The following is a 20,878-nucleotide window of genomic DNA, read 5'->3' on the forward strand; positions in this document are numbered from 1 at the left end:
GATGTAGATTGTGAATAGCTGAGGCCCAAGCACTGATCCTTGCGGTATCTCACAATGTTGTGGAGGAGTGCAGATTCAAGCTTTCACTATGCTAAACCCAGATGTATGTTTGTGGGGAAGTACTGAGTGAAGGTCAGGTGGTTTCACACAAGGAAAGAAAAATGATCCGTTTATTCCTACTTTCTGTTTTCTGTCCGTTAACCAATCCTCAATCAGTGCTCGTGCATTACCCCCAATCCCATGAGCCCTAATTTTGTTTAATAACCTCTTGTGTGGCACCTTATCGAATGCCTTCTGAAAACCCAAATACACCAGGATACTGGAATACAGAGTAGAATTTCTAAATTTGCCGATGACAAAAAACTTGGGCGTGTGGCAAACAGTGAGGATGATACCAATCGACTGCAACAGGAAATAGAAAGGCTAGCAGAATGGGCAGATGGAATTTAATGCAGAGAAGTGTGAGGTGATGCATTTTGGCAGAAGGAACAGGGAGAGGCAATTTCTACTTAATGGCACAGTTTTAAAGAGTGTGCAGGGACAGAGGGACCTGGGGGTTAATGTGCATAGGTCTCTGAAGGTGGCAGGACATATTGAGAGAGTAGTTAACAAAGCACATGGGATCTTGGGCTTCATAAATAGAGGTATTGAGTAAAAAAGTAAAGTAGAGAAGTTATGCTGAACCTTTATAAAGCGCTGGTTAGGCCACAACTGGAGTATTGCATCCAGTTCTGGTCACCACACTTTAGGAAGGATGTGAAGGCCCTTGAGAGGGTGCAGAGGAGATTTACCAGAATGGTTCTGGGGATGGGGGATCTTAGCTACAAGGACAGGTTGGATTAGAGCAAAGGAGGTTGAGGGGTGATTTAATAGAAGTGTACAAGATTATGACGTGTTTGGATAGGCTAGACGGGGAAAGGCTGCTCCCACAAGTTGATGGTACAAGGACTAGGGAACACAGATTTAAGGTTTTGGGCAAGATTTACGGGGGGATGTGAAGAAAACTTTTTTACGCAGAGAGTGGTGATGACCTGGAATTCACTGCCGACGGAAGTGGTGGAAGCGGAGACACTCAATGTTTCGAAGGGGAGACTGGATAGGCACGTGAGGGAAATAAACTTGCAGGGCTACGGGGATAGAGCGGGGGAATGGGACTGACTGGATTGCTCTACAGAGAGTCGGTGTGGACTCGATGGGCCGAATGGCCTCCTTCTCTGCCGTTATGACTCTATGACCACATCCACTGGTTTCCCCTTATCTATTCTGCTAGTTACAACCTCAAAAAACTCTAATAGATTTGTCAAACACAATTTCCCAATCTTATTATTTTCTAAGTGCTCTGTTACCATGTCCTTAATATTTGCCACAATACACAGTGAAGGCAGCTTGGTAAAGTATTGTACTGGTGGGTAAAACAACTGGAATGCAACTTATGTTGCAATAAGGATTTTCTCTTAAATTTAGAGGTTAAGGATAAGGATATATTTCACTTTCTGAATGTGCAAGAAACGCCGAAGTTTGCTGAAAAAATAAGGGCCAGTTAAATGCGCACGCCGTTATTAGTGTGTAAAAGACGAGGAGGAGATACGCAGTGAGTTACAAAACGCCACAAATTACTCTGCCGTTAGCCTCGTAAAAATTGGAGCTCACCGTCAACCTCCTCATGAGTTTTAAGAAATTACTGCATTTGCACTGTTGAAACTCGTAGAAAGTTAGGGCTGGTATTTAACGACATAATGACTAGATTTATGTTCCTGAAATGCCACTCAACCTCGTTGGCCCAGAATGGGAACAATTGAAGCTATGGAGTCACACTCCTGCAGGTAGTAAATTGTTCCTAGAGGTTTTTAAAATTTAAAATTTTGAATATATCTTTTGCCTTTCCTTGATGTCTCTTTTTTCTCTCTCTCTTAACACAATCTTTCTTTTCTCTCTATTTCTCTTTCTGGATCTAATTTGACTCTAATTCACCCTATTTCCTTCTCCGTCGTTCCTCTATCCTTAAATTTCAACTGTTAACCAAGGCCCCAGAAGGCCCTTTGACCTCAAATGTCCAGCAATTTGCAGTGCAAAAAGTTTTCAAGCTGAGGGATGAGGAAAAAAATCTAAGGAGGCACATTCTGGGCCATGATTTTCAAAATGAATTACTTTTATGTAATATGTAAATGTAAATTGGCCATGTTCTCACTTGAAAGGAGAAGGCTGAGAGGTGATATGATTGTTGTTTTTAGGATTCTACAGGGACTAGATAATGACAAGCTGTTTCTGCTTGTCCAGAACAGCAGAACCAGAGGTCACAGCCTGCGTTGGAAGAGGGGTTAAATTTAAAACTAGTCTGCTGAAACAATATTTCATTGAGCGAGTGTTGGAATGTATGCTGATGGTCAATGAATGGAACAGGCTCCATCTATGGAACAGGCTCCATAGGGAGACGGTGGAAGAAGTTCATACTGATTAATTCAAAAACAAATTACAGTAGCTAGATTTTTTCAGAAAATAATATTTTGGGATACAGTATATGAGTAATTTGAGACATGACATGTGGTAAGTGTATCATGCTTGGTAGGAACAGGTGACTTTAAACCTATGGGCCGGAATTTGGCTGTAGCTCAGAAGGCGGGTTTGGAGGTGGATCTGCTGTCAAAATAGCAAAGATTGACAGCGGGTAGGAAACCCGCCGTTAACAAGCCACTCGCGTGGAGGCAGGTTAAGAGCCAATTTAATGGTATTTTGAGGCTTCCCTCCAATTTTACGTGCACCCCCATGGGTTACCCACTGCTCGGGGAACACGCCAGCTCACCCTGAGGCTGCTCTGATGTTTCTGATAAGCTGACAGCTGCAGAAGTGGTGTAAAGGATGCCATGTTGCAGATGGTCAGTTTCAGTGCGCAGAAACTTTTGGTTACTACATTTGTAATACATATAGATATTTGTTTAGCTTGCAAGTGTTGAGGCAACTGTATGTCCAGTGCCACCTCATTGGAACAACTTCTCTCACCACTGACATCGCTTCAATCATCTCAACTGCAGCTGCCATCTATTCCAGCAACATCGGTGCCCTTGAAAAAATCAGACCTTGGTGCTCTGAATCCTTCCACGATCAGCCCCAACACCAACATCACCAGACACACCAACCTTCTCCGCCATTACCTAATGCTGTACAGGACACAGGGCATCAGCCCCTGACAACATTGTTGCCCAATAGGCCAGCGATGCCATCAGCATGGCCAGATTTACTTTATTTGACGCTGTTAACCCTGGCTGCCACATGATGTGCCAGGTTGACACCATCCCACACCAGCACCATGAAACATCCCTACAATGTCCAAGCCATTCCATGCACACTCATCACTATAGCAGTGGGGGGGGGGGGGGGGGGGGGGGGGGGAGTTATGTCTCAACGTTCACTGGAACTCAGTAAGACATTTCTCAAGGTGTGCACAGGTCTGTCCAATAAGGGGCAGTGTTGAAAATACAGATTTCACTGTATGACAACACATTACCAGAAACCTCACATGGACATTGGCTAAACCTCTCAAGTGCCTACCCTTGTGTGTTGTTAGTTGGTATGATTGGACTAGGATGAGGGTGAGTGTGAGGGGTGGCTAGTGAAATGGGGAAGTGATGAGGTAGATAGAGAGGGATGGGTGGAGGTGCAAGGTAGGTTGGTGTGAGTAAAGATGTGCAGGAGAAGGGTATGGAAGGCAGAGTGATGGGGATGTGATGAGTGGCACAGGAGGATGAGGTTGAGTGTGGCTTTGCAGTAACGATTCGTGATCCACTGAGATCATTGAAAGGTTGGCGCCACTGCAGCCAGGGACCCCTGACGACATCCTGCTTTTGCCCTCCTGTGCAATGTGCAACCAGGCTACGTTGGTGTCCTGGGGAGGAAGGGAAGAGAACCTCCCTGCATGTGGAGGGAGTCATTGGAGAGTTTGGGTGCAGCCATACACTCTGTGCAGTGCTTGTCAGTCTTTGCAGCACATCAATGCTGTCAAACACTGTCAAACTCGATGTGGCCGTTGTCCCTTTAAGGAAACCGGCTGATGACGTGTCATCAAATGATGTCATCAGACCCACTTCCTGTTAATTGGCCGGGAAGCCTGCAGGATGGGCTTAACAAGGCCAATCAAGGGAAAATCCCTTTGACAGAGCGGCTGCAGCCAGGATCGTGACTGGAACCCAGGAACCAGCTCTCCTGCCATCATCCCAACACCGCTGATAAAATCGCGGCCATGGTTTCCAAAGCTTTTCACCACTAGGGATTTCCTCACGTCGTGTCTGGGTCTGTTGTAAACTGATTACTATGATTTGACAACAACTCATTGTCATATCATGTCACTACCAGGATGGTGGAAGACAAACTAGATGGACCTTGGTCTTACAATCGTTCCTACAACCGACCAGTGCAAAATATTACCTTATATATTACACTGTGCAGCAACTGGAGTTTTTTTTAAAATAAACTGCTTACCATACTGCCGGCTGACGAATAAGATCAGAAATCTGTTTGGAGAGCTGGTGAGAACTCCGAACCATCATGCTATGCAGTGTGGCAGGATGCTGTGGGATATTGATGCTAATGGCTCCCACTTTTACAACCATTGTGTTGTTGGTCTTCAATCCTCTCTGGGCACTATAAAGAGCCTGAGATTTGGCAATACTGCATTTAACTACCGTTCTAGAAAGAAAAAACACAAGTCATCAAACCTTCAAAATCTGCCAATAATATTGGAAATCTTAAACAAACATAGAATTATAAAATGTTACAACACAGAAACAGGCCATTTACCCCATCAAGTGAAGTTATTTTATCCACAAGCCATCTAATCTAATCCCATTCTCCTCCTCGCTCCCAACTTCCTTTAACATTTCTCTTTAAGCAACTACCTAATTTGCTTTTTGAAATTACTAACGGGCTTGGCTTTAGCAACAATTTGTGGCAGATAATTCCATAATCTCACCCTCCCCTCTAATTATGCTGATTTTAAACTTGCGCACTTTAGTGATTGTTTTTCTGACCAGCGAAAACAATCTATCACTATTCATATTATGATAACCCTTCATAATCAATACGTCATAATCTTGAAGACCTTTATCAGATCATCCCTTAACCTCAACTGTAACGAACAATACTGGAACTTTGCAAGTCTGAGTAACTGAAACCCAGATAATGGGGCAGTAATTCCTCCCCAAACGCGTGAGTACGGAAGGGGTACTCGCGTCTGGCCGGAGGAAATGCCGGTTTTCAGCATGCACAGCGCATGCGCTGAAAACCGGCATTTCCTCTCCTCTAACCCAAGAGGTGAAGAGGCTAGTGCGTGCGCTGTAGGGGGCAGCGCGTGCGTCTTGGATTTCCTCTGTTTTGGGGGGTTTGCGCATGTGTAAAGGCCTCCGGTCTTTACGCTTGTAAAAAGCACACGTAAGTATTTATTTTTACAGGTAAGTGGTGTTTTAGTGCAATTTAGAATTTTTTTCCCCACAGGTTTATTATTTTAAAGAATCTACAATAAGGTAAGTTTAGTTTTAGACCCTTTTTATTAAAAATTTATTTTTTTCAAAAAAAATAAATTATTGTTTAAATTATTTTTTTAAACTTATTTATACTTAATTTAATGATTGGGATGTTTTTTAAATTTTTATTTAAAGTTTAAATAGTGTTTTGGGCCCCCGTAGTTTTCATGAGTTTGACAGTTCTTACTCTCAAACTCATGAATGAACCTTCCCCTCCCCTGATTGGTTGTACAGTGCTCACCTGATCCCAGCCGGCACATCGCACTAACTACGCCGCTGGATCAGGTAAGCACTGTGCGCTGACATCTGAACCGGGCCTGTGACAGGAAATGCAAGCAGGCCCGGGCTTCAGATGTCAGCGCGCAGGGTGAGTGCAGATCGGGGGCTTGCACGCGCGGCAAGCCCCCGACACCAAGTTCTGGGCCAATGTCCTAGTGATTCGACACTGCACCTTTTCTATTGCTTTTATAGCCTTCCTATAATAGGATGCCTAAAACTAGATGCTGTACCCTTTCCATTTCCTGTTTAAATATTCCTCATGTTGATCTACAGTTCAATTTGCTCATTTTTCCTTTAAGGCATCCTGAGTACATTATACAAACGTGGAAATTTTTAATTTCTGAAGTCAAGTTCAGAAAAGAAAAGCAAATAAAAGTAATTTAACATTTTCTTCCAAGAACAGCAATAACCATTGTTTAAAAATATTTTAAACATTACTTGCATGCGATTCATCTTGAATTTTCACTTCTACATTCAACAGGTCAATAGAATAATTCACACATCTTTAGTTAAAATAAACTGCAGCACTAAAACACAGGTTAATACTATTTCGTTTACAAACTTTGCAAAAGCATAGAAAAATGTACCAAAACTAAACTTTTTTTTTTTAAAGTCAATATACAAATAGACAAAGCTACAAATAAGTCTCTTCTGCATTATCAGTCCACTAAGGCCTTACTGATAGTTCATTATTGATAAATTTCTGTCTGGTTTTCAATTCAATTCGAGTCAAAAGCATCGCAATATACATACACAAATAAAAGTACAACATCTAAAATAGTTACGCTTTAGAGAAAATTAAAACATCCTTCTCAGAGTTGATTTAAGCATAATATTGCAATGTAATACTAGCCAAAATTATAGAATTGTGTTAGTGTTTCCACTAATTCAAAAATGCAAGCTGAAATCATGCTAGTTTGACATACAGAAATTCTTGTTTGACTGTACTTGTAGGTGAAGTAGGAAAATCCTCCAGCCTATGCAAGATGGTTGTAGAGAAAGCAAGAAAATAAAAAGAGAGCAAATGAAGTATAGACATTCATGCATATATCTTTATTCAAACAATGGAACCCTTAGTATGCAGATTTGTATATTTTCTAGCATTATATTAGTATCTCTCAAAGGTTCAATACAGTCACTACCTGAATTTGAATAGAACAGTTTCATCAATGGCAGAATGGAGCATGCAGAATATTTCACTGCTTCCAGTTGTCGTATATAACGATCCAACTTTTGACCACAAGACAACACACACTAAGGGTTACCACATCAACAATAAAAGAACTGTAAATTTTTAAAATAAAAGGTACTGTATTAGCACCCAAGTATTATTAAATTCATCAACTCTTTGTGCACAAATTAATTAGTTTGTAAGAATATTCCGAAACTTAAAGCCATAATGTGTGCAACAGATTTAAAAGAAAACATGCAATTAAGAAAAAGTAATGCAATTTAAAATAAAGTGACTACATTAAATAATAAATCTCTATTAACATCCAAAACTGTATCCAAAGTAAAAAGACTGTTTTGATAGAACCAAGAAGCAGAATCAGCTACGGAGTACCACTCCCACAGATCAGAAGCTATCTTTCACTATTTCAGCCTTTTATAATTTAATTGACAAGTGTCAAAAATTGTTTAGACCCCATTTTTGGTTCTACAATGTTACAGATTTAAAATATTTCATGTCTGTTTAAAAATTACAGATTATTTACTACAATATTGGAATGGAACTTCCTGAAGCAGGGCATCTCACGGCGTACGCCGTTAGTTAGACTTCTTCCTGCACCCTGACTTGCTGGAAGTGCGAATTGATAACAGCGTGGCAAGGACCTGAGTGAATGGTGGGACCAACAGTGTATCCCCTTAACCAACAAGATTTCAGGATTGAAAAATAAACAGAGGAACAACTGAGAAGGAGGGTGAATTAGAACCAAATCAGGTACAGAAAGAGAAATAAAGAGAGGGAAAGAAAGATTAAGAGAGAGAGAGAGAGAGAGAGAGAGAGAGAGAGAGAGACAGAAAGAGAAAGTACATTAAAAAAGAAAATATTAACGTTTTTAAAATCTTTAACAATCCATAACCTGAAGGAATGAGACTCCTCAGTTTAAATTGTTCATTTTCTGGACCAGAGAGGTTGATGGGCAGTCATTAACTATTACCACATCATTAAAAGGGTACTTACGCTATTAGTTACTAGACTTCACTTTCTGTGGTGAGTTTAATGGTCAATTAAAGTGAAAATCCAGCAATTTATTACAAATAATGGGGAGGCTAAGGGCAAGTTGCTGGTTGTGTGAAGCAAATGGTGGAGCGGCATAAATCGAGCAGCAACTTCTGGACATTCGCAACTCACAGCGTATCTCTTAATTCCCTGAACTTGCTGGCCAATTTTTACATGAATAACAGCGTGTGTCAAGTTCTTAGAGTTGAGAACATACATTATTCAGTGTGCCTACATTCTCCAATTAGTTACATTTTCTGCATAAGATAACATTAGATGTACCTGTAGAAAGCAATGGTTAAGATGCATTCTAGAGGTGTAAAATAATACTTTGATAGATAGGGTAACTGAAATGGTGCAGCAAAACAAATCCTGTAACTTTCTATGCCCACTGCACGTAGCAACATTTACTGTTAGAGTTCTACAATTTTGCATTAAAAGGCATTTCAATGTCAGTTTCTGAGTAGATCTGATTGATAATAAATAACACTCCATAATAAATAATTTGCTCTATAAATGAGATCCACTAACAGATTATAGCCAAGGTCCCCAAAAGCTCCTGTATCATGCACTTCAATAACACGCATTATCAAATTCCTTAACCAGCACAATTGCTTTTATGCTTTGCATTACTGAACATCGGATATAATTGCTTATGTATCACACAAAGTCAGAGAGTCTGCTGGGCAACAGAGAGGAAAAAATAGGCGCACAAGCATGCAGAAAAATTGACTGCATAATTTGTAGGATCTTCTTCATATCAACAGCTTCCCCATACTACACTGAGTGGACCAGCACCAGCACAAATTCATCTGAGGAAAAGCAGGAAAAACAACCCCCCTTTAAGATGTTTTGGGGCGATACAGAACCTGAGTATTCAACCCCTGCAATCGCCAGAGGAAATGGAAGATTGGGAGGCATGTTTTGTGAAGAAGAACTTTAATTCAAAAAATGAAAGACCTTTCAAGATAGATAATCTTTCTTCTTCATTCTAAACATCCTCCAGATTGCCAGAGATTAACAATTGGAAGAAGAGGGAAGGTAAGAGGTACCACAGACTAGTCAGAATTGGGATGAATCTCGCAAAAATCCCACCTGCTCAGTTGGTCCACCCATCGAGTTAATTAGTGTGATATTTCTTAAGGCTAAGGGAATCAAGGGATATGGGGAGAAAGCAGGGACAGGGTACTGAGTTTGGATGATCAGCCATGATCTCATTGAATGGCGGAGCAGGCTCGAGGGGCTGAATGGCCTGCTCCTGCTCCTATCTTCTATGTTTCTATGTTTCGGGAAGGAAATCTGCCGTCCTTACCTGGTCTGGCCTATATGTGACTCCAGACCCACAGCAATGTGATTGACTCTTAACTGACCTCTGAAATGGCCTAGCAAGCCACTCAGTTGTAACAAACTGCTCCAGAAATCAGTAAGAATAATAAAACCAGACAGACCACCCGGCATCGACCTCGGCTTCGGACACGACAACGGCACACGCAGCCCAGTCGACTCTACAAAGTCCTCCTCACTACCATCTGGGAACTTGTGCCAAAATTGGGACAGCTGTCTCACAGACTAGTCAAGCAACAGTCTGACATAGTCATACTCACAGAATCATACCTTTCAGCCAATGTCCCAGACTCGTCCATCACCATCCCTGGGTATGTCCTGTCTCACCAGCAGGACAGACCCACCAGAGGTGGCAGTACAGTGGTATAGTCTGGAGGGAGTGGCCCTGGGAGTCCTCAACAATAACTCCGGACCCCATCAAAGTTCATGGCTTCAGGTCAAGAATGGGCAAGGAAATCTCCTGCTGATTATCACCTACCACCCTCCCTCAGCTGATGAATCAGTACGCCTCCATGTTGAACACCACTTGGAAGAAGCACTGAGGGTAGCAAGGGCACAGAATGCACTCTGGGTGGGGGACGTCAATGTCCATCACCAAGAGTGGCTCGGTAGCACCACTACTGACTGAGCCCTGAAGGACATAGCTGCCACACTGGGCCTGCGGCAGGTGGGGAATGAACCAACACGAGGGAAAAACCTACTTGACCTCGTCCTCACCAATCTACCTGTCGCAGATGCATCTGTCCATGGCAGTATTGGTAGCACTGACCACCGCACAGTCCTTGTGGAGACAAAATCACTTCTTCACATTGTTGTGTGGCACTACCACCGTGCTAAATGGGATAGATTCAGAACAGATCTAGCAGCTCAAAACTGGGCATCCATGAGGCACTGTGGGCCAACGGCAGCAGCAGAATTCTACTCCATCACAATCTGTAACCTCATCGCCTGGCATATCCCTCATCCTACCATTAACATCAAGCCAGGGACCAATCCTGGTTCAATAAGGAGTGCAGAAGAGCATGCCAGGAGCAGCACCAGGCATACCTAAAAATGAAGCGTCAATCTGGGGAAGCTGCAACACAGGACCACATGCATGCTAAACAGAGATAGCAGCATGCTATAGATAGAGCTAAGCGATCCCACAATCAACGGATCAGATAAAAGCTCTGCAGTATTGCCACATCCCGTCATAAATGGTGGTGGACCATTAAACAACTGGTGGGAGGAGGAGGCGGCTCCATGAATATTCCCATCCTCCATAACAGCGGAGCCCAGCACGCGAGTACAAAAGACAAGGCTGAAGCATTTGCAACCATCTTCAGCCAGAAGTGCAGAGTGGATGATCCATATCGGCCTCCTCCTGAGGTCCCCATCATCACAGAAGCCAGTCTTCAGCCAATTCGATTCACTCCACGTAATATCAAGAAAAGGCTGAGCGTACTGGATACAGCAAAGGCTATGGGCCCCGACAACATCCCGGCTATCATGCTGAAGACTTGTACTCCAGAACTAGCTGCGCCTCGAGCTAAGCTGCTCCAGTACAGCTACAACACTGGCATCTACCCGACAATGTGAAAAACTGCTCAGGTATGCCCTTGTCCACAAAAAGCAGGACAAATTCAATCCGGTCAATTACCACTCCATCAGTCTACTCTCAATCATCCGCAAAGTGATGGAAGGTGTCGTCGACAGTGCTTTCAAGCGGCACTTACTCACCAATCACCTGCTCACCGATGCTCAGTTTGGGATCTGCCAGGACCACTCAGCTCCAGACCTCATTACAGCCTTGGTCCAAACATGGACAAAAGAGCTGAATTCCAGAGGTGAGGCGAGAGTGACTGCCCTTCACATCAAGGCAGCATTTGATCGAGTGCGGCATCAAGGAGCCCTAGTAAAATTGAAGTCAATGAGAATCAGGGGGAAAACTCTCCACTAGCTGAAGTCATATCTAGCACAAAGATGGCTGTGGTTGTTGGAGGTCAATCATCTCAGCACCAGGACATCGCTGTAGGAGTCCCTCAGGGTAGTGTCCTCGGCCCAAACATCTTCAGCTACTTCATCAATGACCTTTCCTTCATCATAACGTCAGAAGTGGGGATGTTCGCTGATGATTGCACAGTGTTCAGTTCCATTCGCAACTCCCTAGATAATTGAAGCAGTCCATTTCTGCATACAGCAAGGCCTGGACAACATTCAGGCTTGGGCTGATAAGTGGCAAGTAACATTCACGCCACACAAGTGCCAGGCAATGACCATCTCCAACAAGAAAGAGTCTAACCACCGCCCCTTGACATTCAACGGCATTACCATCGCCGAATCCCCCACTAGCAACATCCTGGGGGTCACCACTGACCAGAAACTTAACTGGACCAGCCAGATAAATACTGTGGCTACAAGAGCAGGTCAGAGGCTTGGTATTCTGCGGTGAGTGTCTCACCTCCCGACTCCCCAAAGTCTTTCCAACATCTACAAGCCAGGAGTGTGATGGAATACTCTCCACTTGCCTGGTTGAGTGCAGCTCCAACAACACTCAAGAAGTTCGACACCATCCAGGACAATGCAGCCCACTTGATTGGCACCCCATCCACCACCTTAAACATTCACACCCTCCACCACCACGCACCATGGCTGCAGTGTGTACCATCTACAAGATGCACTGCAGCAACTCGCCAAGGCTTCTTTGGCAGCACCTCCCAAACCCGCAACCTCTACCACCTAGAAGGACAAGGCAGCAGGCGCATGGGAACACCATCACCTGCAAGTTCCCCTCCAAGTTACACACCATCCGGACTTGGAAATATATCGCCGTTCCTTCATTGTCACTGGGTCAAAATCCTGGAACTCCCTCCCTAACACTGTGGAAACACCTTCTCCACACGGACTGCAGCGGTTCAAGGCGGCGGCTCACCACCACCTTCTCAAGGGTGATTAGGGATGGGCAATAAATGCTGGCCTTGCCAGCACTGCCCACATCCCAGGAACGAATAAAAAAATTCAAACTTGACCTCTCATAGACTGAAAATTAGCTTTATAGGTCCGCTGTCGAGCCAATTGAGATCCAGGACTTGAAAATCAACCTTGTATTAATGTATTGTCAAGTGCCAAATTTAAAGCATTGCCACTCAATAAGTTATCTCATCAGTGGCCCAGGAAGTGCAATTCTCAATTTTTCATGTAAAACCTTCTAAAAAGCAAAACCTTCTAGTTATTATTCCATATACATGTAATCTGAACATTACATCATACATAATACATACCCAGTTAGCTAATGCAAAAGATACACCCAGCACAGTTTCACAGAAATGTATTCAGCATCACTGGCCTCTCCCTTCACCACTTTGCTTTGGCATTAAATATATACAGGTAGACTATCCTTCATCCGAAAACCTTGCGACCAGCTGAGTTTCGGTTTTCGGAATTTTTCGGATTTCAGAAGGTATTGGGAAATTTGTCGGGGGTCGGGGTCGGCGGCGGGGGGTCGGAGGTCGGGGGGAGAAAAGAATATCGGACGGGTCGGGGGTTGGGGGGGCGGGCGGGAGAAAAGAATATCGGACGGGCCGCTGTATTGTCGGGTTCACTCTCCCGGTACCTCCTTCACACTGCCAGGCTCGGCCTGCAATCTCCTACCCAGGGGGGAACTCTGTGACCCTCTGCCCTGCTCAGTGTAAGTTGTGCGCCACTCTGGTCATGTCATGCGCACGACTTACGCTGAACGAAAAAACTTTCGGTTTTTAGAGGTTTTCGGAAGTTCGGATAAAGGATAGTCTACCTGTATATGAACTTAAAAAGCAATCTAGGTACATATTCCTCCTAATTAGTGAAGCATAGAACCAAAAGATCGTGACCAAAAAATTGCAGAGCCAATTCTACGATCCCATGCATTTCTTTTAGCTTCAAAAATTAGCATTCTTTAAATACTTAGAATAGTTCCAAAAAGAAAACTCAACCTTTACTCACTGAATGTTTGGTGTAATGCCTTCCAGCAGGACTATATTTACACCACCTATATGAGCAGTTGCACAAGTTTCAGTCATTTTTTGGTGCAAAACATCTGAAGTAAAAACATACAAAGGCAAGAACATTAGCCTGCACACAAGTTAGAAGCATACAAATCAATGTACAAGCTTTAAAATATACCAATCAATTGTTAAGGTCTAGAAATATACTTTAGTCTATGTGCTAGATCTGAACAATTTTATATATTGTTACAATTCATTAATCTATTAGGGAGTGCAGATCAAAAGAACAAAATGTTGTTTCCTATTCCCTCCCATCCATCATCTTTGCATGGTCCATCTAGGATTCTTCCCCTTTCCTTCTTGGCAATGGGCTGTTTTTATTTCTCTTCATGGATGTTGACAGATGTGCCTTGTATTTCCAGGATTTTCTGTTTATACTTCTGATTTCCAGCATTTGCACTTTTTTTTTTTTTTTTACTGTGCTCCCGCAGCCCACCTTGTGAACGATTTTCCTTTGATGATACAAAACTACAAAACACTTTCAAGTTAAACCAACCAAAGCTATCGAGGCTTCAAAGCCATTGAGTGCTGGGTTTCATAACATTGATAGACACATGTCTTTTAGCATTGTACAATGTATAATTGGAAAATAAAGATATATTCGAATAAAAATTTTGATCAGAAGCATTTGATATAAACTGAGTTTGTAACAGGTCAATAATGCTCTAAAGGTACTGGTAATACTCAAATAAATTATTAATATTAAAATGTGAACTAAAGTGGGAGTTCTGTGTGCTGTGCAATTACTGATAAAGAAGATATGACCTAATATCCAATCTGTACAAGTAGACACTTGTTTGTTCTAGTGCTACAGTACTCTCAATTTCCATTGAATCTAGTCCTACACTATTTTGTTGATCATCCTGTTTAATGCCATTACCTTTCATTTTCTCTTTCACTGTAAAGCTTCCATGGATCTTCTTAAGCTCTGCCTCCATTGTCAAGCCTCCAATGTCTGCCTCTAGATGAGTGCGGTTCACCATACCAACTCCAAACACTATGAGTGTGACGTGCTGGGGTTCAGCACTCACTAAGCTGCGTTTCCTTGAGAGTTTGTTTGGACTTGAGCAATCTTGTTCATTTTCAAACATTACTCTGCAACCAGGTTCAGTGGGACTTCTACCACCTGTATCTACAGATACAACTTAATTAGAAAGTACAACACCACATTTCCTACACACTATACATTCACATGTAATCACACAACACATGATACCTTCATCCACCTAGGCCCCAAGCTATGAATTTCCTCCACCTCCTCTAAGACCATTTTTAAAACCCATCTCTTTGACCACTCCTTCTAATAGTTCTTTCTTTGGCTCAGCATCCATTTTTTCCTGAAGCCTCTCTGAAGTGCTTTGGAACTTTTTTCATTATAGACGTTATATAAATGCAAGTTGTTGTTGTCAAATGTTGGTTCTTTATCATAAGTAGTGCAAATAAGAATGTATGTGCAAATTTAAAGCTTTAAAATTGATAATTTAGTGAAAGCAGTTGAAAAAATGTCAGCGAGAGAGATTTTTTTCCCACACAATATCTGTATTTACTAACAAATCAATACAAAACTGTTTGATCTATTCCCAGGATACATTATGATTTTTTTTCTTTTTACCTCAGTGAAAGGAGCATAAAAATTATTAATTTGTAGTCTGATAAATTTGTACCTATAAAATATCACACCATCAGTGGAGATTGTGTCCAATTGTGAGAAGACAGAAGCAGCATAAATAAATCAAAAAAGGGCACCAAGAAACTTAAAGCTGCATCTATATTACAATGCTGGTGGAAACCTAACTTGAGCAGCATCAATATAATGTAATCGAGGCATGCTGGTGTCTCTGGCAGCACAAAGTGTCACTCCAACAGCTGGCAAATATAAAAGGCTGCCTCTGGTGGCACAAGCCACAGCAGGTCACCATTTTCTATCTACGAGCAGGCTCTATATTGAGCCTCCCTGTACAGTGCAGCAACGTCATTACACACAGTACTAAAGATGCCATCACAATTTTGAAGAACTGTGCTTTGAAATCTGCTCTACAATATATATGAGGCAATTCCAGAGCATTGGGAGTCAATGCATGCAGCACTCACATGCAGTTGAAGTTTTCTGTCCAATATAAACTAACCTTAAATCTTCTCTCATTGTAAAACAAAGTACAGGACAAATGATCGAAGCTTTCATAATAATGAAGGCAACGATACAGTAAACGGAGGGAGGTAAAACAAGACAGGTGAAACAGAACACATGATTATAAACTAAGGGTGCCATGAGTTAAAATTACTTGATGAGTAATGTATTTATATGCTTAGAGTGGAATAGTTCAATAAATACTAAGCCTAAGCATTCTAAAAGAAACTGGACCAATTACAGATTCATTAGGGAGTGGACAGGTATGGATTTAGGATTTGAAAAAGCTCAGGTCCTTAAACAAAACAAGCTGGATGAACTGAATATTCTTTCCTTGTTCCTACTCTTATGTAACTTTATAGCGGAATCTAACCGATATGGGGAGCAGCAGTTATACAAGGCAGCACTTGGAAATGGAAAGGCATTTCAACATTCACCACGACATCTGAAATACCCCAGAGATTAACTCTGAAAATCTGATTTCTCAGTTTAAATATCAAGAACATCACAAGAATGATCCTACCTGTAGGGCCCAATACATCAGGAGAAGACTTTTCAAGAATGCCCGTTGGATCAGAGATTAGTGAATAGAAGTTAAGTAGTTTGTACATATTCTGCCAGCACTCTGCAGATGGTTCGCTTTGCTCAGATACTGTGATCGAGTCAGAGTCATCCATATGAATAGTCACATGATCTACCACATCCTTCGATCCCTTCCTGGAAACCTTTGAGGTTCTTCTTTGTGTTGGACCAGATGAATTTTTATTGCGTGACTCTCTTTTATTGTTCTCATTTCCAAGTCTTTTGTTTGCCTTCGTGCTATTTCCTCTGCCACCTCCATTAAGACTGCCTCGAGAACTGCGACTGAAATCTGATGAACGGAAATCCCGATGTTTGCGCGTTTTAAATGTTGGTGTGGGAGATACAGACCCAGCTGTGTATCTGCTAAGTTTAATATCTGTCTGAGTGGCCTTTATGTCATCAATCATTGTGCTAAATTGATGAATGAGACGAACTAATGCCATGTCCACGTGCTGGCTGATAGACTGACAAGAGATAGTGAAGTTAACATGAAAGGTGTTTTGGTGATGCCTATTAAGTTCATGGAAAGAAAGGGCATTGGTTGAGTTTTGGTTGCAAGTTGGTCTGTCCATCACAACAGCATTTATGCAGAAGGTGTTAAACATCAGTGCTGGTTTGAAGTCAAGAGGTGGAAGGTTTATCGTGCCCTGTCTGAAAATCACAAAAGATGAAAATGATATTCTGCATTCAAGCTGAAATATGTTTTTATGCAATTACAGTCCTATCTTTGTTATTAATGGCATATTAGTTATTTAACACTAGGTCAAGGATGATATCAGAAATGAGGGTGGATCTGCCTTGGGCGCAATGGACATGGTGGTAGGGTAAAGGCCTGGGCAGATGCTGATTTTGGGACCCAAGTTGGCTAAGTTATGGGCACAGCAGGCTGAAGCTGGACCCTATGTTGGAAGCGGTAATTCCAATTCATGCCCAGCCTGAAGTCAGGTGTTGGGACAGGTATGAATGAAGCAAGCCGAGGGGAGAGAAGGCAGCCTAAGGCTGTGGTTCAGAATGAGTTAAGGCCTGGATTGAGCTCTAATGGGGATCAAGCTGAGAGCAGCTTGGCCGCGTGCAGAGTTGGTCAAAACCAGGAAACAACAAAAATGGCCACTGAATAAAAGGAGCATGGCAACCAAAGAGAGAATGGTACCATGGAGCAATGAAAATAAGTTTTAAGATCAATGACAAGAGCTTTGGTAACCTCTTTGTTCCCACAGACCAAACAGCTCAAGTTTATATTTTTAAATCAGGATATATGAAATACAATATTATTACTTCACATCAAAAAATGTTTCCTTGATGTGGGCAATATTCAAAACCTTGAATCATTTAAAGTAACATTCATTTCTTATGAATCTCCTGTGGATTATATCTGTATTTATCAACTGTTTTTATTAATTCAATTTTCTTAGAATTAGTTTCCTTTTATAAACAAAAATGGCACATGACATTAAATAGTACCTTCTTTTTCTCCTGATCTTTCTCTCTTTGGATGTATCAGAGTCAACAATATCAGCCCTGAGACAGTCTAGGCTTCCAGAGAAGGACAAATGTTCCCCAAAATACATTCCATAAGTTAAAGGTACAACATCTTGTGATTGTATTCCTGTATTGCTCAGTAAAGGCTTAAAGACAACCTAAGAAGAATTTATAAAGAACGTGTTATATTTCAAGCCTATAAATGATTTCAAATCAATAATTGTATTTCAGTTTTTCTGCAAATACAAGAGCTTCTGCAATACATTCAATTTTAAACAGTTAAGAGAAAACTAATAATGGTGCGGAGTACTCTAGTTCCTATTGTGACCATACAACGTATTAAAAAGATGTACCAAAGTCATTAAATTAAAAAGATAAAGCAGGATTACAAAAACTCACCATTTCTGGCCCTTGGTACGTGCACACTGCTAACTTCAAAACAACCAGTTGTGCAAAAACTAATGTCTACCAGATAAACAAATATACTCCAATATTTAATATAAAGTAAAATTACGCTTTCACAGATGCAAAAATAAGGATTGTCTGGAATGTTACTAAATATGCTTACGAGACAAAACTGTCGGGCTCTCTCATTACCTGTGCATCAGCCAGTTGAACAGCAGGAGGGCCCTGGTTACCCTCCTCAATACCAACAATTTCATCCTGACTGGTACTGTTCTGAGACTGCGTGCCATCCAGTGTGTTCTGATCACTCGACAACACTGTATTGAAGTCAGATGCAGATTGTATTGTAGGAAGATTATATGTCAAACCTATGCAAAATTAAACACATTTAAGCCATGGAACAAAATGTTTATCATGATGCAGACACAAAAGTAACCTGGCAAAAATATAAAATGGCCCAGAAATTCGGGTCGGGGGCTTCACTTACCTTGCACACCGGCCGTTGAGCTGTGGAATTCCGATCTGGGGCCTGGTCCAGCTGCCGGCGCACAGTGCTTGCGTATCCCGGGGCGCAGTTAGTTCGATGCGTCCCCTGGAATCACGTGGGCCACAGGGAATGCTCCATTCATAAGTTTGACAGGAAGAGCCGTCAAAACTTATAAATACTACGGCCCCAAAACATCACTAAATCTTCAAATAATGTTTTTTTTTAAATCACATTTTTAAAATAAACTATAAATTACATGAAATATCTATTTTAAACAATAATTTAAATTTTTGAATTTTTTTTAAAATTTTCTAACGGGGCTAAAAATAAACTTACCTTGCTTTAAAGTATTTAAAAATAATAAACCTGTGGAAAAAATGTTTTAATTTTAATTAATTCACCACTTACCTTGTAAAAAGCAGGCCTTACGCCTGCTTTTTACATGTGTAACTTCTGCAGACTTACCTTCCTGGGAAAACCATAAAAAAAAAACTAAGTTCAACGGGCACGCGCAGCCTCTACTACGCACGCGTTCGACCTCTTAACCCCTGCTTTCAGGGGAACGGAAGTGCTGGTTTCCCGCGCATACACAGTGCATGCAGGAAACCGGCATTTCCATTGGGCTTACGGGCGAGTACCCTGTGCGTACTCACCCGTGGAGACCCAAATTTCTGGGCCAATATTTCAATCCCTCACACTTCAGCATACATAATTTTTTCACACCTCTTAAGCCACTGAGCAGTGAGGTCACAAGTAAAACCAGTATTGCATTTTTGAGCACCAGTGAAAATTCTGCATTAACTTCTTCCAAATGCCCTAAGTAAATCCCCAATATTCAATCCTAGCCAGTTGATTCCTACAAATGACGTATCCTCGGACCACAGAACTCTTACAGCATTCAATTACCTCTATAACTTTCAACTTCATTGTTAACCAATACTTAATAACAACATAAGAAAATTGAATTGGTGACATTCAGTTCATTGACCCCCATATACTGAGTTTCTTCCCATTTACTGCACCTTCTTCAGTTTACCTGTTGGAAGGCTGTTCTGTCCAGATCTGGGCACTGGTGATTCTTGAGGAATGCTTCCTCGGTTACTCACAGCATTTGACATCCAATTATAGAAACTGACTGATGATGGCTCAGACAGCAGTGGGTGTTCCGATAGCATCTCTGTAGCTACAGCAGTTCCTGTATTTGCAAAATAAGGGGTGAATTATATCCATGGTTGCAACTGATACTATATAAATAGACATTTGTTGACATTTCTGAAGTGGGCTACCTACCTACCCATGTAACAGAATAAAATAATTCCTTTAAATATACAACAAAATCTGATACAAGAGTTGCACATTCGTGGGTGTTTGATTTTTTAAATATATAGTGGAAGTGACTTATGAGCTGTTGTTTCTTAATGAAACTGCAACATAAAATTTAGCAATTTATTTTCTGGTCCAAATCATAGAATTTAACAGCAGCTGTTTTATGAGCTTTATAATAATCTGTATATACAGAACTGCAGTAGAGAACCATCATTTTTGTTTTGTACATTTCCTTCATTTTAATTCATAAAGATTAGTCTTTCACTGCTACATGAGCACCAGTGAGCTTGTTCTTTTAAAAAATAATCCTGTGAAATCAGTATGGAATCTGAAGTAATGCAATTTTTTTTGCGTATTAAATGAAGTCAAACTTCTATTACAGAAAAACAGGTACCAGATCTTCTCAGATTTTAATTTTTATAATCAGACAATTTCTAAATTGAATCATCTACCTTTGAAATATTATCAGACAATTTCTAAACTGACCCAACTACTGCTGAAAAATGATCTAACAATTTATAATCAGACCCAATTATCTCTGAAAAATTAACTGTGAATGCTGGAATTTTTTAAGCTAATATACAAAAGCTCTTCTTAAACAGTAAAAAAATTCACAAGACAAGCAAATCCTGCTCTGTGCCTTTGGTTGAATCTGCATGTGTGGAGTTTCAGTATTTCCTGCACAACATTGCAGGGCAAAAAAAGGTGTAATACAAGGAATGCGAATAAGAACAGCAGTAAATCAGTTATTTTAAGACATGAAGTATGATTGACCCCTGCCCTACTTTCTTTCTCTTCCTATTCAGAGCTCAGCAGCTACACACCTCATGTGATTAGAAGACCCGTTCCAGGTTTGTGCTGCTAAAACACACATAACTCCAGTTCAACAAGATTTCACCAGAATTTTTTTCCTCTCTGTAGGGAGGCACCAATCAGAGGGCAGACACCTCTGCACAGCAATACGTTGCAGCTCAAAGATTTAACAAAATGTTAGATTCAAAACCACATCCCTCCAATCTACAATGCTGTGTGCACCATTGGGCTACATACACATCACAACCAGAGAATATCAATATGCCACATCAATTT

General features: G+C 41.3%; 1 protein-coding gene across 10 annotated transcripts in view; it reads right to left on the bottom strand.

Annotated features, from left to right (window-relative positions):
* The window catches only part of bltp1 (bridge-like lipid transfer protein family member 1), a 567,108-nt gene that overhangs the window by 203,107 nt on the left and 343,123 nt on the right, over positions 1-20,878 (bottom strand). For 6 of the 10 annotated variants that reach the window (XM_086009756.1, XM_086009768.1, XM_086009766.1 and 3 more), the window contains 8 exons: positions 19,500-19,658; positions 18,169-18,344; positions 17,554-17,729; positions 16,034-16,743; positions 14,263-14,514; positions 13,321-13,414; positions 6,719-6,769; positions 4,474-4,680 (listed from right to left, as the gene is read on the bottom strand). In XM_086009756.1, the coding sequence (XP_085865882.1) occupies positions 4,474-4,680; positions 6,719-6,769; positions 13,321-13,414; positions 14,263-14,514; positions 16,034-16,743; positions 17,554-17,729; positions 18,169-18,344; positions 19,500-19,658 (1,825 nt within the window). The remainder of the gene's footprint in view (positions 1-4,473; positions 4,681-6,718; positions 6,770-13,320; positions 13,415-14,262; positions 14,515-16,033; positions 16,744-17,553; positions 17,730-18,168; positions 18,345-19,499; positions 19,659-20,878) is intronic. The other 4 variants (XM_086009761.1, XM_086009749.1, XM_086009753.1 and 1 more) reach the window with 2 other exon arrangements.

Source organism: Somniosus microcephalus, chromosome 2 (genome assembly GCF_052327205.1).
Source record: "Somniosus microcephalus isolate GS21.2 chromosome 2, FLI_Smic_1.0, whole genome shotgun sequence".
NCBI lineage: Eukaryota > Metazoa > Chordata > Chondrichthyes > Squaliformes > Somniosidae > Somniosus > Somniosus microcephalus.